General features: G+C 38.3%; 1 protein-coding gene across 1 annotated transcript in view; it reads right to left on the bottom strand.

The window, feature by feature from the left end:
- LOC115266941 (myosin-G heavy chain) overlaps positions 1-21,269 on the bottom strand; it is a 310,572-nt gene that overhangs the window by 121,391 nt on the left and 167,912 nt on the right. The window contains exons 3-6 of the mRNA XM_029873641.2: positions 16,032-16,277; positions 15,839-15,956; positions 15,605-15,712; positions 14,992-15,540 (exon numbers count right to left, since the gene is read on the bottom strand). Of these exons, the coding sequence (XP_029729501.2) occupies positions 14,992-15,540; positions 15,605-15,712; positions 15,839-15,956; positions 16,032-16,277 (1,021 nt within the window). The remainder of the gene's footprint in view (positions 1-14,991; positions 15,541-15,604; positions 15,713-15,838; positions 15,957-16,031; positions 16,278-21,269) is intronic.

Here is a 21,269-nt window from a genome sequence, read left to right as displayed (position 1 = left end):
AATGTGTTTTTTGGTCATTTTTTACCTTTAAAAAATGCCCATGAAGGCTAGAAGCCATATAAAATATCGCGGCCACCAGTAAATGAAAGTTTTTTCTATTCCTTACAACTTTTGTGAACATTATGTGCTGATCGGAGAATGTTTTGATCATATTCTTTCGATTTTCAGTCATGCAAGTACCCTAAAAAGTTACATTTTTCAACAGTTTTTGTTCTACGAAATTCAAACACACAACATTTATAAAAAGTACCAAATCATTAAATAATTACCCACATTTTTCTGAACAATATTGCCATACATCATTTTCTTATCCGATCTACGTAAAAAATCACAAAAATCGAAAAGTGGAAGCTTTCCTGAGTTTCTTGATATCTGGGGTTGAAGCAACTGTTCTGCCGTGAATCGCAAGTCAGTCCCATATGTAAAAAGTAGGCATTGAGAAAATGACCTCTGAAGTTTTCAAATTTGATTTCTATACGAAACTTTAAAAAATCGCCATGAATTGAAAACTTCTGCGATCATCATGAAATTTTCACATATTGTTTCAAACGTGACAACGTAACAGTGAAAAATATAAAACTGGCTAAAATAGCGTTAGGTCTTGTACTGGAGGGCGCACAAGTTCGTAATGGGACTGACTTGCGATTACATTTCATTATGGGACAATCTGACTTGGTGTTGTTTTTCAATTTTACTGAACAAACTATATATTTTTTTGCACGCAGCTGAAAGATCATCCGAAGAAAGCTCGAAAACGGCCATTAACTCATTTTCGCCCAAAATGCAGATGGGACTGACTTGCGATTTACGGCAGTGTTGGCAGACAGAATAATCAAACATAGTAGCTTTGCTTTTTCTTGATGATTGCGATGATTGATCATTGATTCAAGTGATAGGTAGGCACCAGCAAACATTGCTTGAAAAAGTGACGTATAATGTATCACAGAAGAATGTGAGGATTGGCTCAGATGGTAAGGCAATGGACTGGCAAACCAAAGGTTCAGAGTTTGAGTATCGCATTTTTATGAAATTTGAATGCATTTTTTTCGACATGTGAAAGTTGATTTTTCTACAATTCAATACGCTAACCAAACGACGGAAAATTATATGATTCTTATGAGCGGATGTGATCCGCTACCCAGCTACCCAGTAAGGGCCGAATTACGGATTAAGAAATAAATTAGTTAGCGACAGCGTGTTCGATTTTCAACTATGCAAGCATAAAAGTTCTGTCGGAGTGATGCGTACATGCATGCGTTTTTCCTACACCAGCCATTGATTGAAAAAGATTACAAGGCCAGGTAAATTGAAATAATGAATTGATTCGTTTATTTTGCATTTTAAGTGCAGGTTGATATTTTCAGCATGATGATAAAAAATACGATAAAAATGACGAAACTTAAACTCTGAACCTTTGGTTTGACAGTCCATAGCCTTACCATCTGAGCCAATCCTCACATTCTACTGTGACACATTATACGTCACTTTTGTTAAAGCAATGTTTGCTTGTGCCTACCTGTCACTTGAATCAATGATCAATCATCGCAATCATCAAGAAAAAGCAAAGCTACTATGTTTGATTATTCTGTCTGCCAACAGTTGCTTCAACTCCAGATATCAAAAAACTCAGTAAAGCTTCTACTTTTCGATTTTTGTGATTTTTTTTCGTAGATCGAATAAGAAAATGATGTATGGCAATATTGTTCAGAAAAATGTGGGTTATTATTTAATGATTTGGTACTTTTTATAAAACTTGTGTGTTTGAATTTCGTAGAACAAAAACTGTTGAAAAATGTAACTTTTTAGGGTAGTTGCATGACTGAAAATCGAAAGAATATGATCAAAACATTCTCCGATCAGCACATAATGTTCACAAAAGTTGTAAGGAATAGAAAAAACTTTCATTTACTGGCGGCCGCGATATTTTATATGGCTTCTAGCCTTCATGGGCATTTTTTAAAGGTGAAAAATGACCAAAAAACACATTTTTGACTTGAGGCACCTCGAAATCTTCACCAATTTAGCTGAAAATTTAACCAGAAGTTTGTTTCAGCATCAGAATTAAGATGTGGGGGTGACTGGTTGAATTTGAGAAATTTCATTTTTTATGAAGAGGTCTATTATACACTTATGAGTAGATCTTACACGTTTTAGTGCAAAGCTATTTTAGCGTGTAATTCTAATTTCCAAGGAACCTCTTCAGTCTCAGTTCCCCCCAATCAGCCCGCTGCGCCGCTGACACTCTATTTGTCATTTGGTCTTAGTTCCGTGGAATTGTGACGTGTTGAAATCGACCGCCCGAGATCTACCAGGAACTCAATCGCATGAAAAAATGCACTCCGATCTCGGTCGGTACAATGTTGCTGCGATCGGTTTAGAGGGGTATCGCCACAAAAGTCGCTCAAAACCCGCTGCGCGTAGAACTAGTTCGGCGGCGCAGGCTGATCGACGTGTGTGGATCAAAGTTCCTCGCTCCTTCCTAGCCAGCCGTCGCCGGCCAGGGTGCACTCGACTCGGCTTGGCTGCAGCAAGTGTGGAAGAAAAGTGCACATTTTTTGCCACTGTGACGCGGACGAGGACGCTTCTGCGCGAATCAGGTTCAACGATTGCCCTACGGTAGTGCAGAGCTGCAGCAGCATCAGCAGCCAGAGCGCGGTCAACGTAACGGCTTGCACTTCCCACGAGTTCGCGGTCAATGCCGTGCAGTGCATGTGTGCCTCACTCAACCCAAGACCACGAGAGATCGGTATGTAGGAAAGAAAAAGCCGTACGACCCATAGCCAGAGCGCGGGCAGGTTCGCCCGGTGTCCAGTGCCGTAGATAGAGAACTTGATTTATGGGAAATCGATTTAAGGAAATTAATAATAAAAAGTCACTACACGAGACTACTAGCTGCCTACTGGCTGCTAGGCTCGGCTGATGGCGACGCGACACGGACAGATTCTGCGTTGCATTGCCAAGTATGACGCAAGCTAGGGACCTCTACTCGAGAGAGAGGTACCCTCCTAAGAGAGATATCTCGCTAATAAACCCGCCGATCGTTGTCCTATGCTCGTATAAATCATCCGATGGTGGCGGGCTGGCGTGGCGGGCGGCGAGGAACAAGTACAGGCGAGGTCTTCTGCGTGGTTGGCCGTTTTTCCCGCCCCAGCCAAAGCTAAAGGGCCAAAAGGAACGCTGATGCTTCTGCTGCATCGGAGGCCTGATGGTTGGTAGCATGCCTCTATTTGTCCGCAAGCTAAAATAATATACAAATGACCTTGTGTGCAGATTAAAACAGCGCAGTGCACGGCTGGAAGGAGCCCGTTTGGGCTTACTGCTGTGCGGTGGTAACTGTAACTAATTATTATGATCAATCTACAATTCCTTTCGCTATGATGTATGTATATAAGCGATGACTTGAAGGTTGATGTTTGAGGAGCGTCGAGATTTCATATAAAGCATTTCGCGAGTATTCAGCAAGACCATGCTGAGGGTGAAAGCTTCAATTCCCAGTTAGTCCAAGAACTTTTGAAATTGAAATTTCCTTGAGTTTTTTAGCACACATTGTCTTCGTGCTTACCACACAATATTCGAATGCAAAATGGTTATTAACAGAGAAAACTCAAAGCTAATAACTGTGAAAATTTGCCAACCAAGTTTATTGAAAGATCCTAATCTAATCAAGTATCAAAAACAGATTCAACTCAATGCAACAAACAGCGGAATCATTTGTTCAAACAACCCATTAACGACTGCTCAACGGTCTAATAAATTGCCCCAATGAATTCATTCTGCCACTGATTCGCGTTTCACACACAGTAGTAGTGAACGAACGAAGAAACAAACCACCTACCGACTGTGGCTCCGTTTTCCACTCCAGTCAGCAAACATTTCTATTTACATCCACTTCACGCTGCATTTAAATCAAAACAACGCAATCCGGCCACTGTCTGGTCCCGAACTCACCAAGCGTTGAATTAATTTATTTTCTTTTAATTTTCCGGACATTATTTCTATTTTGTGCGCTTTTCGTGAGTATCAACACCTCCCGAACGGAGCAAGACTCACACAATCCTACAATCCTCCCCAGAGAGATAATAGAAGCTTTGATTTGCAGTCTGCTACCAGAGCAAAGCACACCGCCTTTGCCACTGCAAAGGTCCACGGAAGTGCAAAAGTGAGGCAACCATCTCATCGCCACCGCGTCGACTTCTGGTGCTTGAGGAGTCACTTCAGCTGCAACCAACCAACGCCGGTAGGAGCGAAACGAAATTGAACTTGCGTGATGTAGGGCGTCTGCTGTTACTGGTTGAACACGTGCCATCATCATGGGTTGGTGCGCACGCGTCGTCGTTGCTACCACCGCCACCGCCACACAACAGTCAGTGACTTAAGCGCAGAGGGAAGACACGAACCCGCGCCCGCGCGCTACTGCACTTTTCTTTGCGAAAAACAGAAAATAAAAAGAAGACTTAGTCGTTCTGCATACGATGGATGATGGAGGATGTGTGGACTGTGGTTCAGAAATTCAGCTTTTTGCGGTGTAAGTCCAAATGTTCGAGAGTACTACATCTTTCGATAAGCAACCTTTCTTTTCCGGTAAATGTTTCAGAAAGCATTACAGAACTGCAGCATACTGAAAGTTGTTGTTTTGGTACAAACTGGACATAAAAAATGGAGTCTCCAGTTAACCTTGTGGATAAGGCTTTGGATCGCCAATCCGGAGACGAGGGGTTCGATTCTTGTTCTCGACTTCTCTGGGCATATTGTATTATTGTCCTTGCCTCACGATATACAAACTCATGCAATGGCAGGCAAAGAAAGCCCTTCAGATAATAACTATGGAAGTGCTCAAAGAACACTTAGTTGAAGATAGGGTAGGCCAAGTTCCACTTGGAACGTAAAGCAACAAAGAAGAAGAAGAAGACATTATTATTAGCTGTTTTCGGGTGGCTTTTCAGTCTAGCGTAAAATCAAGACAAGTGCTACTTGTTTAATTCCGACGTTTCGGCCATTGGACTCGGCCTTCCTCAGGGGATATAAACTTGCACCGTCCCTGCAAGTTTATATCCCCTGAGGAAGGCCGAGTCCAATGGCCGAAACGTCGGAATTAAACAAGTAGCACTTGTCTTGATTTTACGCTAGACTGAAAAGCCACCCGAAAACAGTTCATTCTACAGTCGAACCTAATTCAAATTATTATTAGCTTTATTAGGGAGATTTTCAGCCCGAGACTGGTTCATCTCCAAAGGAAGACATAAAAAATCAGCCCTTTCAAGTGTTTTTCAAGTTTTCAAGTGTTAAATTATTGCTCTATATAATATCACTCATAATTTTCTAGAAAACTTGCTCCTAATGTGATGTCTAATAATATGTTCCTGTACTCTCTCTACAAGCGGAAATGTTGTTTGCTCATATTATCATTCGAATCTCTAGTGATGATTTGGAAATTTCTTGTGAAACTCTTAACCTTCCAGGACGCGCGCCATCAAGCAACCGAAACTGCTCCGCGTTCGCGCTGCATACGATGAGCGAGGTTTTTTGGTAGTGTTGTACTTTTTACAACAGCGCGCGTCCTGAAGGGTTAAGGAAATCTTGGAGAGGTTTTTAAAGGAGCGGTTGAAAGACGATGACCCTTGGAGCCAGAATTATGATGAAATTTATGTGTAATTCTATTTGACAACCCTGATGAAACCTTTCGTAACATTTCTAGTCATATTTATAAAACATAATCTTGAAATCTTCTTCGTTTTTTGACAGACGTCTATACTGAACCAGAGACTGTTTTTTAGCTGAGTATACAACTCTCTACTCATCCCTCTACTAAGTTATTTGATTTAAAGTGACTTGATGCGTCTTTTTTTTTTTTCTTTAAATAATTTGCACGAAATAGATACAGCCACGATAATGCCTATTTCAGTTTTATTATCACTTGAATAACTTCAAATTTATTTCTATTTCCCCCTTTCTATCATTTCCGATGAAATCTATAAGAAAGCTATTAAAGATTAGCTATTGGAAGCCAGCCATGGTGAAACCAGAGCTGCACATTGTATTGATGATTTTTTCTAATCTAAGCGATAATTTTTTCAGAAAAAGTTGAAAAAAAAACCGCTAAGGAAAACTTATTTTTTACGTTAAGTTCTGAGAAGAATATCTGAAAGAATGCCTGAAAGAATTTCTGAAAGAGTCTTCAAACGAAATCCTGTATAAATCCTTAGAAGAATATCTTAATTTCTGGAAAACTCCTGAAGGAAACCTTAGAGGAATATTCGAGCCAAATACTGGGAAAATGCCTGAAAAAAAACTACTTGAGAAACCCCTGATGAAATTCAAAAAACAGTTCTTTCAGAAATTTTAAGAATAATTCCAGGACAATTTTCTGAAACCGTTCCTGGAGGACATATGTGAATGGGTACCTCCAGGAATGCAGGAGAAATATCTCGAGAAACAGCATAAACCTCTTTGCAATTCTTTTAAAAATCTTCCCAAGACATGTCTAAAAGAATTGGTATAATACCGAGATTCATGAAGAAATCACTGGAGGAACTCCTGCATAAATTACTAAAAAAAATCATGGAAGAGTTCCTGTAGCAATTTCTGGAAGAATCCCTAAAACACTCATGAGAAAATTCCTGAAGAAGTCCCTTGTGGAATGCATGCACAAATGTCTGGAACCATTGACGAAATTTCTAAAAGTATGCTTGATTTTTTTAAGAAATCGCCGTAGAAATTTGCAAAGGTATATATAAAGGTAAGGTAATAGTATAAAGGAATCCCGAGAATTTTTTCTAAAGTAATCCCTTGATAAAACTCTCAAGAAATTCTAGGAATTTCTGAAAGATTTTCTCGAAGACTTCCTGGAAAAAATCTGAAGGAACCGCTGAAATGATTACTGGAAATACCCCTGAAATATTTTATGAAGGAACTTCTGCTGTTGTTTTTTTCCTGAAATCTATGGATACGTCTCTGCAAAAATCCCAGGAGAAATTAAAAAGAGTCCAAGGGGCAGTTTCAAAAGGAACACTTGAAAGATTTATAAAAAAGGAAAGTTGAATGCTGAAGGAGTTGAGAATTATTGATTAACAAAGGTATCGTTTGATGGAAAAATCAATAGAAATTGTTTTGAAAGAATCCCCAGTGAAATTTGGAAAAAAAATTGAAGATATAAAAATAAATCCCTTGAGAAGTTGTTGATTAAATCTGCAGAGAGTTGAAAAAACAAAACAGTTTAAGAAGAAATCAATGAAGAATGAAGATGAATACTAAACTAGTCATTGGAGAAATTTCTTAAGGATTCTTTAAAAGATTTTTTATAGAAATATCTGGAGAAATTTTGAAAGGAATCTTTAGAAGAATTGTTAAAGGAAATATCTCGAACATTTTTAAACAAATCTTTGGAAGATTTTCTGATTGGTAATGTTTCCATAATCAGAATTCGCTGAGGAATATCTCCTTCAGACACTAGTGTTCCCAGAGATTATTGTACAAACACTTCCATGGTTTCTTTAACAAAAAATCCTAAAAATAATGGTGGCAGTATTTGCAAAAGAATCTCTACAAAAGAAGAATTACGGAAAAAATCTATGAAATGTATTCTAAACAAATTCTTGGAGAAACTTTTGAAGCAATCCATAGAAGTATTTTGAAAAGAATTTAAAAAAAAAAAAATCAAGGATCTATCAAGAAATTTCTGTAGGAATTTCTGGCGAAAATTTACGGATGAACCTGCGGAAACAAATCCAGGTAAATCAAAAAAGAAACTTCAAAGGAATATCTCAAAGAATCCCTTGAGGAATACTTTCAAGGAATCTGTGGAAAATATTTTTAAGGGCACTTTGGTAGAAATTTTCATAGAGATTCTTGAAAATTTCCTGAAGAATTTCTTGAAGAAATTTCCGATAGAAATCTGAATTACTTATTTTCTGTAGGTATCATCGGAGGAAGATTACATGAAATAATCTCAGGATTAATGAATAAATCAACGAAACCAATGAACAGGTCGTTGATCATATCGAACGAATCTTTGGAGGAATATCTAAAAAATCTTTGGAATAAAATTTTGAAAAAGTTATTTCTAAGAAATTACATTGAGTAATTCATTAAAGAATATCTAGAAGAACTCCTGAAATTACTAAAAGCAATTATTATCAAATCTGAAGTAATTTCTGGGGAAATCCTTTTAAGTACACCGAAAGAAATTTTTAAAGAAGTATTTGTAGGAATACATGAATAAATTTCTGAAAAAAAAACCGCTGCAGAAGTTTCTGGAAGAATATTTGAAAAAAACGCGAAGATGTCGCTGGAGAAATTTCTGAAGGAATCGCTCGATAGAACTTTGAAGGATGTTTTTCTCTGGAAGATTTTCTGAACAACGATCCGAGGTATTTTCTAAGGGAATCCTTAGTGAAACTCCAGCAGGAGTTCAGAATTAGTGAAAGAATTTCCGTATAATTTTCTGGAGGAATCCCAGAAAGAACTCCTGGAATTTTTTTAAGAAGTATGACGAGGAATACATTTTCCGGAATTTCTAAAGAATCTTTGAAAAAAAAATAATCTAAAGAAGTAGCTGAAGAAATGTCTGAAAAAATCCCTGGAAGGCTTTCTTAAGTAATCACTCGGTAGAACTTTAAAGAAATGTTTGGAATTTCTAAAAGTATTTTCTAAAAAACCTGTTGGAGTAATTTCTGAAAATATTCTTGGAAAATTTTTGGAAGGAAGCAGTTTTTTTTCTGATGAAATCCGTGGATGATGAAATAGTTCTGATCTGATAGAGTATGAAACAGTTTCTGAAATCTAATGAAATAGTTCTGCCACAATCTCAGAAGGAATTCCTAAAAAATCCATGGAGCAACAAAAGAGACAGAATTCTTAGATTTTTTCAAAGATTCTTGCAGAAATTTGAAGGCATTGTTTGATGAATGTCTGAAAGAATTTGCCGAAGATGTTTTAAAAGCATTCCTGGGTGAATTTCTGAAAAAAATAAGAAAATACCTTGAGAATATATTGAGAATATTTTCTTATCAATTTTATGATGAAATTTCTAAAAGAGTTCCTATTGGAATTGCCAAAAAAAAATGATGAGCCAAGAATTATCTCAAAGAATTATCGGAAAAATTTCAGAAGGACCCACGGGAGGAGTATCTAAAAGTATTTTGGATTTTTTTTTGAACAAATATTTTCTGTCATAATACCACAAGGAATTCCCAAAAAAACATGGAGCAATTTTGGAAAGAACACTTGGATTTTTTAAAGGAATCTTTTGGGAAATTTCTGAAGGAATATCTGAAAAAGTTTGAATCAACTTTTAAGGGCTTTCATCCCTGGAAGATTTTCTAAAAGACGTTTTGAAGTATTCTGTAAGGGAATAATTGGGCTCAGAATTTCTGAAGGAATCGTTTGATGAATATCTGAGAGAATTCGCCAAAGATTTTCGAAAAGCATCCCCGGATGGACTTCTGAAAAATTAAATGAGTAACCTTTCAGGACGCGCGCCATCAAGCAGTTAAAACTGCACTGCACGCGCGCTGTGTACGAAGAGCGATTTGTTTTGGTAGTGTTGTACTTTTTACAACGGCGCGCGCGCTGAAGGGTTAAACATTGAAAAATCCCTAGAGAAATCTATAAAGGAATTCGTAAAAAAATAAAGAATGAAATTACTTTATGGATTTTTTTAAATTTTACACGAATTACTTCAGAAACTTCTCAAGGGTTTTTTTTAATCTTCTATCAATTGCGGAAGGAAAGATTTTTAAAATCAGTTTTATGATGAAACTTCTGAATGAATCCTTAAAAAAATTTCTTAAGAAATCCTCCGTGGAATTACTGAAGGAATCCTTTGGAAAAGTTTCCCTGGGAAACATTGTAGAAATTTCCAAAGAAATCTATGAATGATTTTCTAAAGGAATCCCTGGGAGAATTTCTGAAAGAATTGTCAAAGGAATATCATAAGTAATCTCTGGAAAATATTTCCGAATGAAGTCTTGGAAGATTTTCAAAATTTATCGCTGTAAAAATGTCTGATGGGAACCGCAAAATAACCTCTGGAGGAATGCCAAAAGGAATCCATAGAGGTGATGAGAAAACCTGTAGAAGATTTCTAAACGAATCCTTGGAGAAATTTCTGGAGAAACTTATGAAACAATCCACGAAAGATTTTCTAAAAAATAATTTCGTGAAAATTCTGCATAACCCCTAGAAGAAAAATATGAAGGAATTTAAGGAATTGACGATATTCCCTGAAAATGAATATCTGCGGATTTTTGAGGAATCTCTGTATAAATTTCTGAAGTATACATTGAAGGAACTCTAAAAGAATGCTTGGGAGATTTTTTAAAGCATTCCTTCTTTAAAAAAATCCCGGAGGAATTTCTGAAAAAAAAATCAGGGGAAAACAATGTTTGGTAAACTCGAATGAATTTCTAATCTTTTGATCGATTTATCAAGGAATCCCTTAAGAAAATAACCGAAATTTTTGAAGGAAATATTGGAGAAAACTTTAGGATAAATTCCTTAAAAAGAATTTTTGGAGCTTGATCGTTGAATGAATTTCTCCAAGAATCTTTTGCGTTTTTTCTTAAGGAATCCTTGGGAAAAAAAATGAAGCATACTTTGGAGAAACTTCCAAAGAAATGTTTGGGAGATTTTATTAAGGAGAAAATGGAGAAATGGCTGAAATAGAATCAGTGGAAGAATTTCTGAAGAAATCCCTGATAATCTCGGAAGAATCTTTAGGGGGAATCTCCAAATCTTTGTAGATTTCCTGGTAAAACCTCTAAAAAAATCCTTAGGTAAAATTATGTGAACCTCTGGAAACGCTAGAACATTTCGAACGGGAATTCATGGGAAGAATCTTTGGCGGAATCTCTGAAAGATCTATGTAGATTTCCTGGGGAAATCTCTATAGAAATCCTTAGGTAAAATTATGTAGACCTTTGGAATCACTAGAACATTTCGCATGGAAATTCCTGTACAGAAAACCTTAGAGAATTCCCGGCATAAATCTCTGGACGAAATTCTTGAGAAATCTTCAGAGAAAATTCTAATTTTTTTATAGCATCTTCCATAAACAATTCTGGAAGATTGAATAGGGACATCTAGTCAGGAGTTCATGGATGATTATTTGGAAGATTTGCTGAAGGATATTTGAAAGAAATCTTTAGATAGATCCATTTAAAATTCAAAGAGGAACCTCACGAAGAGAAAGCTCCTATATAAAACTTTACGGAGCACCATGCATACATCTCTGGAAGAATTTCAAAAGAAAGCTTGGGAGGAAGTTCTTAATTAATTCCATTTTGCAGATGCTCATGAATCGCTGGGAATTTGTTTGGAGGAATTCCCAGACCAAATCCGGTGCAAATCATAGAAAAATATCTGGAGAAGTTAATTGTGGAATCTCTGTAGGGGTTTAGAACAAAATCATGTGGGAGTCCCTTGAGTACTGCTTGGTGGGATTTCTGCGAGAAATTCAAAAGTATCGCCAAGAACAATTTTGGGATGAACCCCTGGAGCAAATTAAAAAAAAAACCTGAGAGATTTAGCAATTATTTAGTAATTTCTTGAAAAACTCTTGAATATGGCAAAAACAGTTTCTGAGGGAATTTCTTCGGAAATTCGCTGAAAATACGTCGCAATTTTGCTGAAAACCCATGTGGTTAGCCCTTTGAGTTTTATTTTGAAAATCGGATATAGGTTTGGCAAATAATTTGTTAAAGCCATCAGACTTTGGAAATTTCTGGCAATTTGTTTCTGAATTCCTCTGGTAACTTCTTCCATAATTTCATCAAGACTTCCTTTATCAACTGTTTTGGGAATTTCTACAGAAATTCCTACGAAATGCGCGCCTTTTTTTTCGAACGCCTTCAGAAATATATTTCAAAATAATTTCGACAATTATTTTAGTAATTTCTTCAGAAAATTTGTTGAAAAAACGTAGCAATTTCGCTAAAAACACATTTGGCAACCCTTTTTAGAATTTGTTTGGAAATATTTTTAAAAATACTGTTTTTTATAGCTTTGGAAATTTTTTAACAATTTTATATGGCAATTTGTTTGTGAATTCCTCTGGGATTTCCCTCGGTAATGCATCTGGAAATTTTTGTAACCACCGTCTAAGATGCCTTTGGTAATTCTTTCGGCAATTTCTTCAAGACTTCCTTCGAATATTGTTTTATGAATTTCTTCGGAAATTCCTTCACAATATGTTCGTCATTTTATTGAGAATGCCTTAAGGAGAATATCTTAAAATATATTCATGGTAATTTATTTAGTAATTTCTGTGGATATTGATTCAGCCACAGAATCTTCAAGAAACAAATCCAGGCATCCCTCAAGAAGTTTCCCTAGAGAATGTTCAAGGAATTCGCACAGAGATCTCTCAAGAAATTTGCTCAAAGAATTTCCACAAAGAATCCTTAAGAAATTTTTCCAGAGAATCTCTGTTTTGAGAATTCCCCAGGTTGTTCTTACGGTAATCCTTTTGAAATTCGTTCAGTAATTTCATTGGGAATTTCTTTGGAAATTTCTATGGTAACTTTGCGAAAATTTCTTTGAGAATTCATTTAGCATTTTGGGAAGTTTTTCGGCAATTTTATTTAAATTTTATTTGTAATTTCTAAGTCCGTCCTTCCGGCATTGTTTTGGAACTTTTTTAGAAAATTCCTTTGCAAATTTAGGATTTCCCAACCGAAAAGGTTGAAGAAATTGCAAAAGAAATTGACGATTAACATTTCCCAAAGGAATTTCGAAAACAGGAATTGTCGAATCAGTTCTCGAACAATTTACTAAAAGAATTTCAAAAGAAATTACATACAAAAAGTTGCCGATGTAATAAAAAAAGTAAAAGGAATTCATTGTGAAATTGCGAAAGCATTTTCAAGTGAATGGAATAAATCAACTACTAATAAAATTGCAAAAGAAAAAGATTCCAAAGATGTTTTTGGAGTAATAGAATTGCCGGATGAGCTAATTACTTTTGAAGACATTTCAGAGAGAAATGGTTAATTTCATGGGAACTCCCAAAACGATTCCAAAGGAATTACTAAAAAATACCTCAGGAATTCACAAACGAGTTTTCAGAGGAATTAAAAAAAATATACTGAAAGAATTTCGTAAAAAATAAACGATTTTCTGAGAAAATATCGGAAGAAATTTCCATAGAAATTTGCGAATCAAAGGGTGATCAAAAATGTTTTCAGATCGAAACCTCAACGAAATTTCCAAAAGAATTACCGAGAAATTTTTCAAAGAAATTACCGAATTCTTTTTTTTTTTAAGTTTGCCGCTGTTTTGGCATTTCATATTTTAGGATTCCAGGATTTGTTGTTTTGAATAAAATGCAAAAAACAAATGCAAATGTACATTTGTTTTATATTGACGAACGGTTGAAAAGAATGACAACAAGCAACGATGAATTTTGTCGCAAAGTTCTCATTTCCAACGCAAAGTGTCTATGCTGGATCAGCACACAAGCAGGAGGCGCTCGGGATGGCACGCACAGTTCATTGGAGATGGCTCGTTCGCCAAGCTTTCCGCGTGCTCGTTGCTAATGCCAGTAATTTGCGTGGTTCGTGAGGAATGCAACGTGTTGTGAGTGAGCGTGTGTGGAAAGAACCATTATAGCTATTCTTAGCCTGGCTTAGGCAACTCTGCTTCTTCTCCTAGAAAAGACAGACTCCCACTTAACCTCTCACACCCTGGCCCACATTTCCCGGTATGAAATATAACCGTGTCTTCCGCTTCGACCGTCTAACGAATGGCCGAGGTGTCGCACTCGAGAAAACCCGTGAAAATTGTCATAAATATCGGTGCCACCGTTCATTACACCGAAAACTGGTTCCTGAGCTGCCGGAGCAGCTACATTCTTGGGCTTCACCAAGGCAAGGCAGGACCCGGTTTGCGTATGTGCGTCTCTAATGTCATTTGCACTCGGCCTTTTGCTCTGGAAGAGCGCGATAATTTCCTGTGTCGTGGGGCTCGTAGCCTGGCTGATTGGCACTCGTGTGCAGTTGGTTTATTATAGATGCGGTTGTTGCTGCAGCTGCCTGCAGCAACGGGCATGATGCTGAAGTTGAAGTAGGAGGTAGGATTATTTGCTTCGGGAGGAGAAAGAGCGGTGATCGCGTATGACTCTCGTGACCGACGAACCCGCGAGCAGAGTCTAATTCAAGTCGACTTCAGGAGGCACCATAATTGGTGCCTGTCGTGGTTGCAGGCGACAATGATAGAGTCGAGCCATGAGCTTACAGGATCAAATGATCAAAGAAACTTGTTTAATTGTTGTGATGATAACATCTTCTCTGTTTACTCTTACTTATCTCATCAATTTCATCAATCTTCTTTATGTTTTGCCTTTTCTGTCTTCTATGTTTTCTCCGTTTTTACATATTCTCGGTGTATGTTGCGATACTTGTTTCTCTGTTCTGTGTCGTTTTGTCTTTTTCTTTGTTTTCTCTGTATTTTTTTTTTCTATGCTCTGTCTTTTGTCATTCTGTGCTCTTCTCTATCATGTCCGTATTTTTTCTCTCCCTATAGTTTGTGGTTTAACTGGCTTTTATTTGATTACTCTGACTCCTTTAGTCACTTTTTCATTCCAAGTTTTCACTGTCTCTATGTTTTAATCAGTCTTTTTGCCCTTCTGGTCAATTGTGTACAACTGTCAACTGAGTGTTCCATTTTGCCTTTTTTCTGTGTCACCTGTGTATTCTATGGAGTTTACTGTCTTCTGGATAATAGCATTTCTGAGTTAAGTAGACGTTCATAGAATTGCCATAAGAGCAGAATTACTGAGGTTTTATGATGGAGTTATTCTCCATGGTTTTGAGTTTTCGACTTTCGCCTCGTTGCTGTCTTTTCTGTTATTTTATGTTTTTAATTTTCTCTAGGTTCTTTATAAAACTTGATTTGAATTGCTTCAAGGTTACATCGATTACTTTTTGCATTCGGAAATTAATGCCCAGATCATCATAATCCAAACTATATAAAGCAGAAGCAATCAATACCACTTACCTGAACATACTCTGCGCAGATGTCGATACTGCCGACAAAGTCGCAAACATTGTCCACCGTCCAGGCGCTGATCTCCTCGATCCGGGCGTGACACTTCCGCGGCAGCCCCAACTTCAGCTCCATCGAATCCGACGGTTGGCTGTTGGTGGAGCTCGGTGCCGGTGACGTTTCCTGGTTCCGACTGGGCGTCGGCGAAAGTTTTATCCTTTTGGCTGCCGGTGGAGCACCGGCAGCGCTGCTCAGATCCAGCGGGAATGTCGACAGGCCCTCGGTCGGCCGGGTTGGTGATTTGAGCGGTGAGATCGCGGGGACGGCCGTCGTCGTCGACTGGACCGTAGTCGGATAGCTGGCCGACAGATGGTGATGGTGGTGGTGGTTCGGCAGTATCCCGGGCAGGTACCGTGGTGGAAAAGGCGACGGAAAGTGACTGGCCAGGGAGGTAGCTCCCATGGGTGGGGAGGAGCTTCGCGAACCGGCTGCAGGTTTCTTGAGGCCTCCGTCTTCCGGCTTGAGGAGATTGTGGATGCCGGACTCTTTGGCGGCGCGGGCCTGTGGCAGGTGGAGGAAGTTTTGAATGGTCGTGCTAATAGGGACAAAAGATAAAGTCACTTACCAGTGCAACGAGTGCCTGGGTGCTGCTCATGTCAATCAACGGCGGGAACACCGACGATTGGAATGGTAGACCCGGGAATAACGACGACATAATACTTGCATTAGGTACCTGATGAAAAATTTGTAGAAAAAATGACAAAAAAAAAAGCTTAGGAACAATTTAGAAAACTTCTAATTTTCTCCTCTACAACTGACTTTCTCTACACGCTTACTGTATGTTGCTTCTAAAACTTACTTGAGTGGAGGTAATTGGACTGCTTTTCTTACTGCCTAGTAGGGGACCATCGGTGAAGGATTTTGACTGATTTAATCGCATTTTTGGCTCTAGAAACGGATTCTTCACGCTGGGTTGGCTAGTAACAAGAAACAGAGAAAAAAAGCCTTGATCAGCATTGATTCGAAAAGCATCACCATCTTCCGACTCTTACTCGTTGCCGCCGTTGGGACCCGGTGAGTTATTGTTGTTGTGATACTTGGCCGCCAGGCTGCGCATAATGTCGGAATAGTTGCGGGCCTGGAACTCGTGTCGACCGCCGCCGGCAACCATACCGGCCGCCGAGTTCGGGGACGGAAGCAGCCCGCTGGTCGAAATACTGCTCGGGAAGGCCACATCCGTGGCGTGCATCGTCTGCGGCGGGGTCCCGGAAAACGACGAAGGTGTCACACTTCGCGATCTGCGGAATTGAGGAGAAGAGAAACAATAGGAAAGGGTTTAGTATGTGCTTCAAGGTACAGAAAGGGCAAAATAAAATCTCGATCCCGATTCAAAAGAGGGTTCGAATTGACTCGCCCGAACAACCACTAATTAAATTAAGAAAATTAATTAACCTTGTCCTCCAGTCAGCCAGCAGCAGCAGCCGCCGCGTGTCGGTCGACACGAGACCGTACTTCGGTCTCCCCCCTCGAGACAATTTTTGAAGTGCTGCTGTTGCTGCTGATGTCCGAAAATGAAAGCAAACAAACAAACCCCGTGCCGGAATGAACGCGCGATGTTTTCGGGTAAGTTCAATAACCGAAAATGTTCCGCCGGCGGTGGCCAAACAAGTGCCGCGCGCGACAGAAGAGCAAAACCGTTTGGTGTGAAATCACCGTCGTCGACTTCGTCGTCATTCAGTGGCCGGTGGCGCGCCGTGTACCAGTTTCAATCATATTTAGACATTTCGATTTTATGGGTTTGGATTTTCTAGCTCCAGCGGGTTGGAACAGTGCTTCTCAACCAATTCCCGTTGTTGTTACAGAATGTATCGTTTTTAAATTTGCTGCGCCCGAGACGGTCGCAGACATATTCGCTCCCCGTTTTTTCTTGCGCATCAATAGTCCTGTTCAATGAAGTAGGTTGAACATTGTCGAAGTTGCTGATTCCTGCTTTTGCTCATTCGTCAACAAATGGATAAGACCAGGATGCAGCCACTTCGACCATGTTCAACATGTTTCGTTGAACAGGTATCAGGTATCAGTAAGTCGGCTCAAGAGGCACGTTCCCCTCCATATGGGGAAATTTGTGCCATCGCCATGAATACGACCCTATTCATCATTTACCTGAGGGAGAGCGAAGGGAGGAATAAGTGATGGGATAGGGAAGAGAAGGTAAGGAAATAGGGTGGACATAATCGCATAAGCGTACCACAACGGGTTCAAACAGCGCCCTGAAAAGAGCACTGTAAAAACGCATAAAGCGTAAATTAAGCCTATAGTTACTTGCCACTACGGGTTCAGAACAACAGAACATCCTGAAGATTCAGGCTTCTTTGGTCAGTTTCACTTAATCAAGTGTTTACCGAGTACTCGGGAACACAGTTTCGTAAAAACTGGGTAGTTACATATCAAATGATTCAAAGTTCCACAGTCGGATTCCCAGCTAAGATATACAAATGAAGCAGCCTTTGTGATTGACAAAATCATAAGTAGGAAAACCACAATCTCAATTGCGTTTCTGCTACGAGATTCCTCAAAAGTCATGGCAAGACTCCCGCATGTGGGCATCCACAAACACTCAATTTCCGAATCGCTGCTTGACGTAATGCCGAGAAGAGATGTTGGTTTTTGAGCATTTGGTAAATCCAATTGGAAATCATTGAATGATAAATAGGACAATCCATGCGGCTTCCAATATGGAATCGAAAGGTACGTGTTCAAAAGTATCCTGGAAATCACAGTGGACTTTCCATTTTGGTAAGCATGTTGGTTCCCATGGAGAGGCATGTTTGCCAGAAAAACATCACGGGTGTGATGCTCGACAAAGCGTTCTAATCATTTCAGAAGAAAGAGGTCGAATTGATAGGTCTGATCTTCCTACGATGCATTATCCACTTACGGAATAAACTTGACAGTATAATCCCACCAAGATTTGGGAACAGCAAGGCTGCAAACAAGCAGCTTTATCAAAACATTTTGGGGCTCGAGGTATGACACGCGAGATTTTCATTTCAATTTTACTGGAAGCAGCAAACATCGGGTTAAACGCAAAATGCGGAACCATATAGGTGTTTATTAAAGCATTACATCTACATAGAAATCCCCCTACGTAAGTAAGGTTCCAGGACCAAAGCTGTTCTTTCATGCTGAAGATTGATCTGAGCTGTCATAACCATAGCCACTACCCAAACTAGGCACGATCAAACTCTTACAATCACAACACAAGAAAAAAGAGCAGCGATAAAAACCAATTCGGTATCAATTGAAGAACGCCAAAGACGAACCTATATAGAGGACACTGTGAAGAACGCATAATGCGAAGAGCCATATAGGTTATAATTAAAGCTAATAAACAACATACTAATAATCCTACCCTTATTGAGCCTCGCAGTTGAGGCTTAAGAAGGATAGCAGATTATCTCGGAGAAGCACAAGGTCAACTGCACCATTGCTCCGGTTAGCACAGTAAGGGCAGAATACTGTGTAGGGCACCCTAGTACTCCACAGGCTCCGTTTGTAGTTAGGTTTTTATTAGACCCCCCTAACCATTCATTCCTTGGCACGGTAAGCATACCCGAGCAGAAGGATATAACAACTCCATAATAAAATGCGTTATTTTGGCAAAATAACTGAGCAATGGAATCAGTTATTTTCATGTTATTAGCATAATATATTATGCTATAAACTTGTCTGTCATAAGCGGCAAAATAACAAAAATTATAACAAAAAATGTTCCTGGAAGACCAATTTGATAACATGTTTTGTTGGTGTCAATAACAACTTAATAATAATGAATATAAAAATATTTCATTAACAAATTTGGAACTTTCGATGTTATTGATAATAATTTAAAAACAATACTAGTTATGATTATACTATATGTAACTGAAATATAATAATGTACCTCATGTTTAATATAAGGTATGGTAAATGCCACGAGGGAGATAGAGTGCTCCCTCTCTCCACCATAATCGACCCATTTTTTTTAATTTCCCCTGAAGACTAGTCTGAAGTTTACACGGTGTTCAATAAGTTCGGATACACAGTAAAATTGAATTTATTTCCCATCTGTAATTCAGATTTGCAAAGTGAATGTATTAATTGAAAGCTCACATAATACTGATCAAAGACAGTATATGTTTCAAAACAAACTGTCCTTTATCCTTTTGTAATAATTGCAAATGTGTTTCATGATCCTTTCAGCCGGCACGCACGTCTGTCATTGGTATTTCGACTAGTTTTTATTGAGTAATGGTGTTCAGTTAAATCAAATTAGGTTGTAGTCCTCAGCATTAGTGGTAGCAACTATGGCCATACGAAATAATCTATAAAATTCAGATTGGGTGAAGTACGGACTCATTTTATTTTGATCTTTAAAATTGCTAAAATTGCCGCTGTATCTGTTTTAATCATTTTTGTTTTGTCAAAAAGCAAGGCTGCGTTATATCTCACTTTAATCCATCATTATCTTTTCCAAAACTTGATTATATCCCTATTGTGCCAAATTTTAACCAAAATTGGCTTTATATAATGTATTTATGCCTTTTTCATAGATTTAAGCACATTTTGACTAAACTTGCAAATTCATCACCATATCATCACTGAAATAGCAGTGTAAAGCTTTTGTCTATTAATTTAGTTATTGAAATTTAGTATAGTGAGATGTAAACTCAAAAGTCAACGTTTTAGACTTCTGTAGCTTGAGCAACTAATCGAGAATTATTCCAGCGTGCCGGAGCTAACAAACTTTAGATACATCTATGGCTTATAAAAAAAGTAGGAAAAAACTTTATTCAAACCCATATGCTATATTTGATCAGTGTTATATGACCTTTCAATAAATACATTTACTTTGAAAATCTGAATTACAGATGTGAAATTAAATCAAGTTATACGATGTATCCGAACTTATTGAGCACCGTGTATGGTATTTTTCTAATAAACCTTTCAATATGTTCCTCCTGGAATTTTACCAACTGATCGAAAACATCTTGTAAAATGGCTAATTGGCGTTGTTGGAATCGTGAAATCACGTTCGTGTTGGATACAGGTCGCTCAACTTCGCTGATCAATGTGGACTCTACTATCTATAACACTAAAATATTAAGCTGAGAAGCTGGTATGCTATCAGTTAGGATGTAAGGCCAGAGATAATAGGATGGTGAACTGATGAGAGATTATGCATAAGCTCCCCTTCACAGAATGCTGAAAACAACGTAAATCAAATGATGTAGTTTTGATTTTAAAACTTGTTATCGTTGTGGTATTGATGATTAAATATTTATACACACTTTATAGTTCAATAATAACTAAATTTGTTTTACAACAAAACATATTTTTTAAATGTTATTTAATGAATGTATTCCAATACCATGCTCATAACAAAATAAGATTGCCCAACAAAAGATGTTATGGAGAAATAATGCCTTGATAAGATAATGATAACAAACCAAGATATAAAAACAGGTTATGTTATTTCGTAGTTATTAATTTGATATTCTCCTCTGCTCGGGTAAAGCCGCATAACACCTTGAATTAGGGGTCACCTGTTTAGTGGACTCTTACCACTGGATCAGGCGATCCGTAGTGTTATTCTTAGTCAATTGAGACAACCGCTACAGACACTACACAGCTATCTAGGCTGATCGGGAAAAGAAGTTAACATTTATGGTCAACTTCCAAACGAGCCCGAACAGCCTCCTTCAGGGTTCTCTTCCAGATATTTTTCTAAGGTTTTCATCCAGAATGTCTCGATGAGTGTCTGCAGGAGTTCCTTTAGAGATTCCTCCAAGAGCTCCTTCTAAGAAATCCTTCAGGAGTTTCATACTCGGTTCCTTCTTTAATCATAACAGAAGTTCCTTCTGGGATACCATATGGATTTCCTCCGAGAATTCCTCCTTTTCAGGATTCCTCCTTTTGTGATTCTGAGAATTTCCCTAAGCGTTCATTAAAGGTTTACATTTTTCGCAATTCCGGATTCCATCTAGATTTTTTTCTAAAAATTATTAAGAGTTTCTTATAGATCTCCACCAAGAATTCCTTCAACGGTTCCTTCCCGGGGGTCTTCAAGATATTTTTTAGATTAATCAGGAGTTCCTTCTGGGATGACTCTATGAATTCTGTCTAAGATTCGCCCGAGATTTTTTACAGTAATTTCTCCAGAAGGTTCCTTCTGGGAATTCTCCAGGAGGCCTTTTTGGGATGCCTGCTTTGATACCTCTAGGAATTATTTCTGTGACTACTGTAGAGCT

Source organism: Aedes albopictus, chromosome 2 (genome assembly GCF_035046485.1).
Source record: "Aedes albopictus strain Foshan chromosome 2, AalbF5, whole genome shotgun sequence".
NCBI classification, from domain to species: Eukaryota; Metazoa; Arthropoda; class Insecta; order Diptera; family Culicidae; genus Aedes; species Aedes albopictus.
Note: the sequence above shows the minus strand (reverse complement) of the source record. Positions and strands in the feature narration are given on the sequence as shown.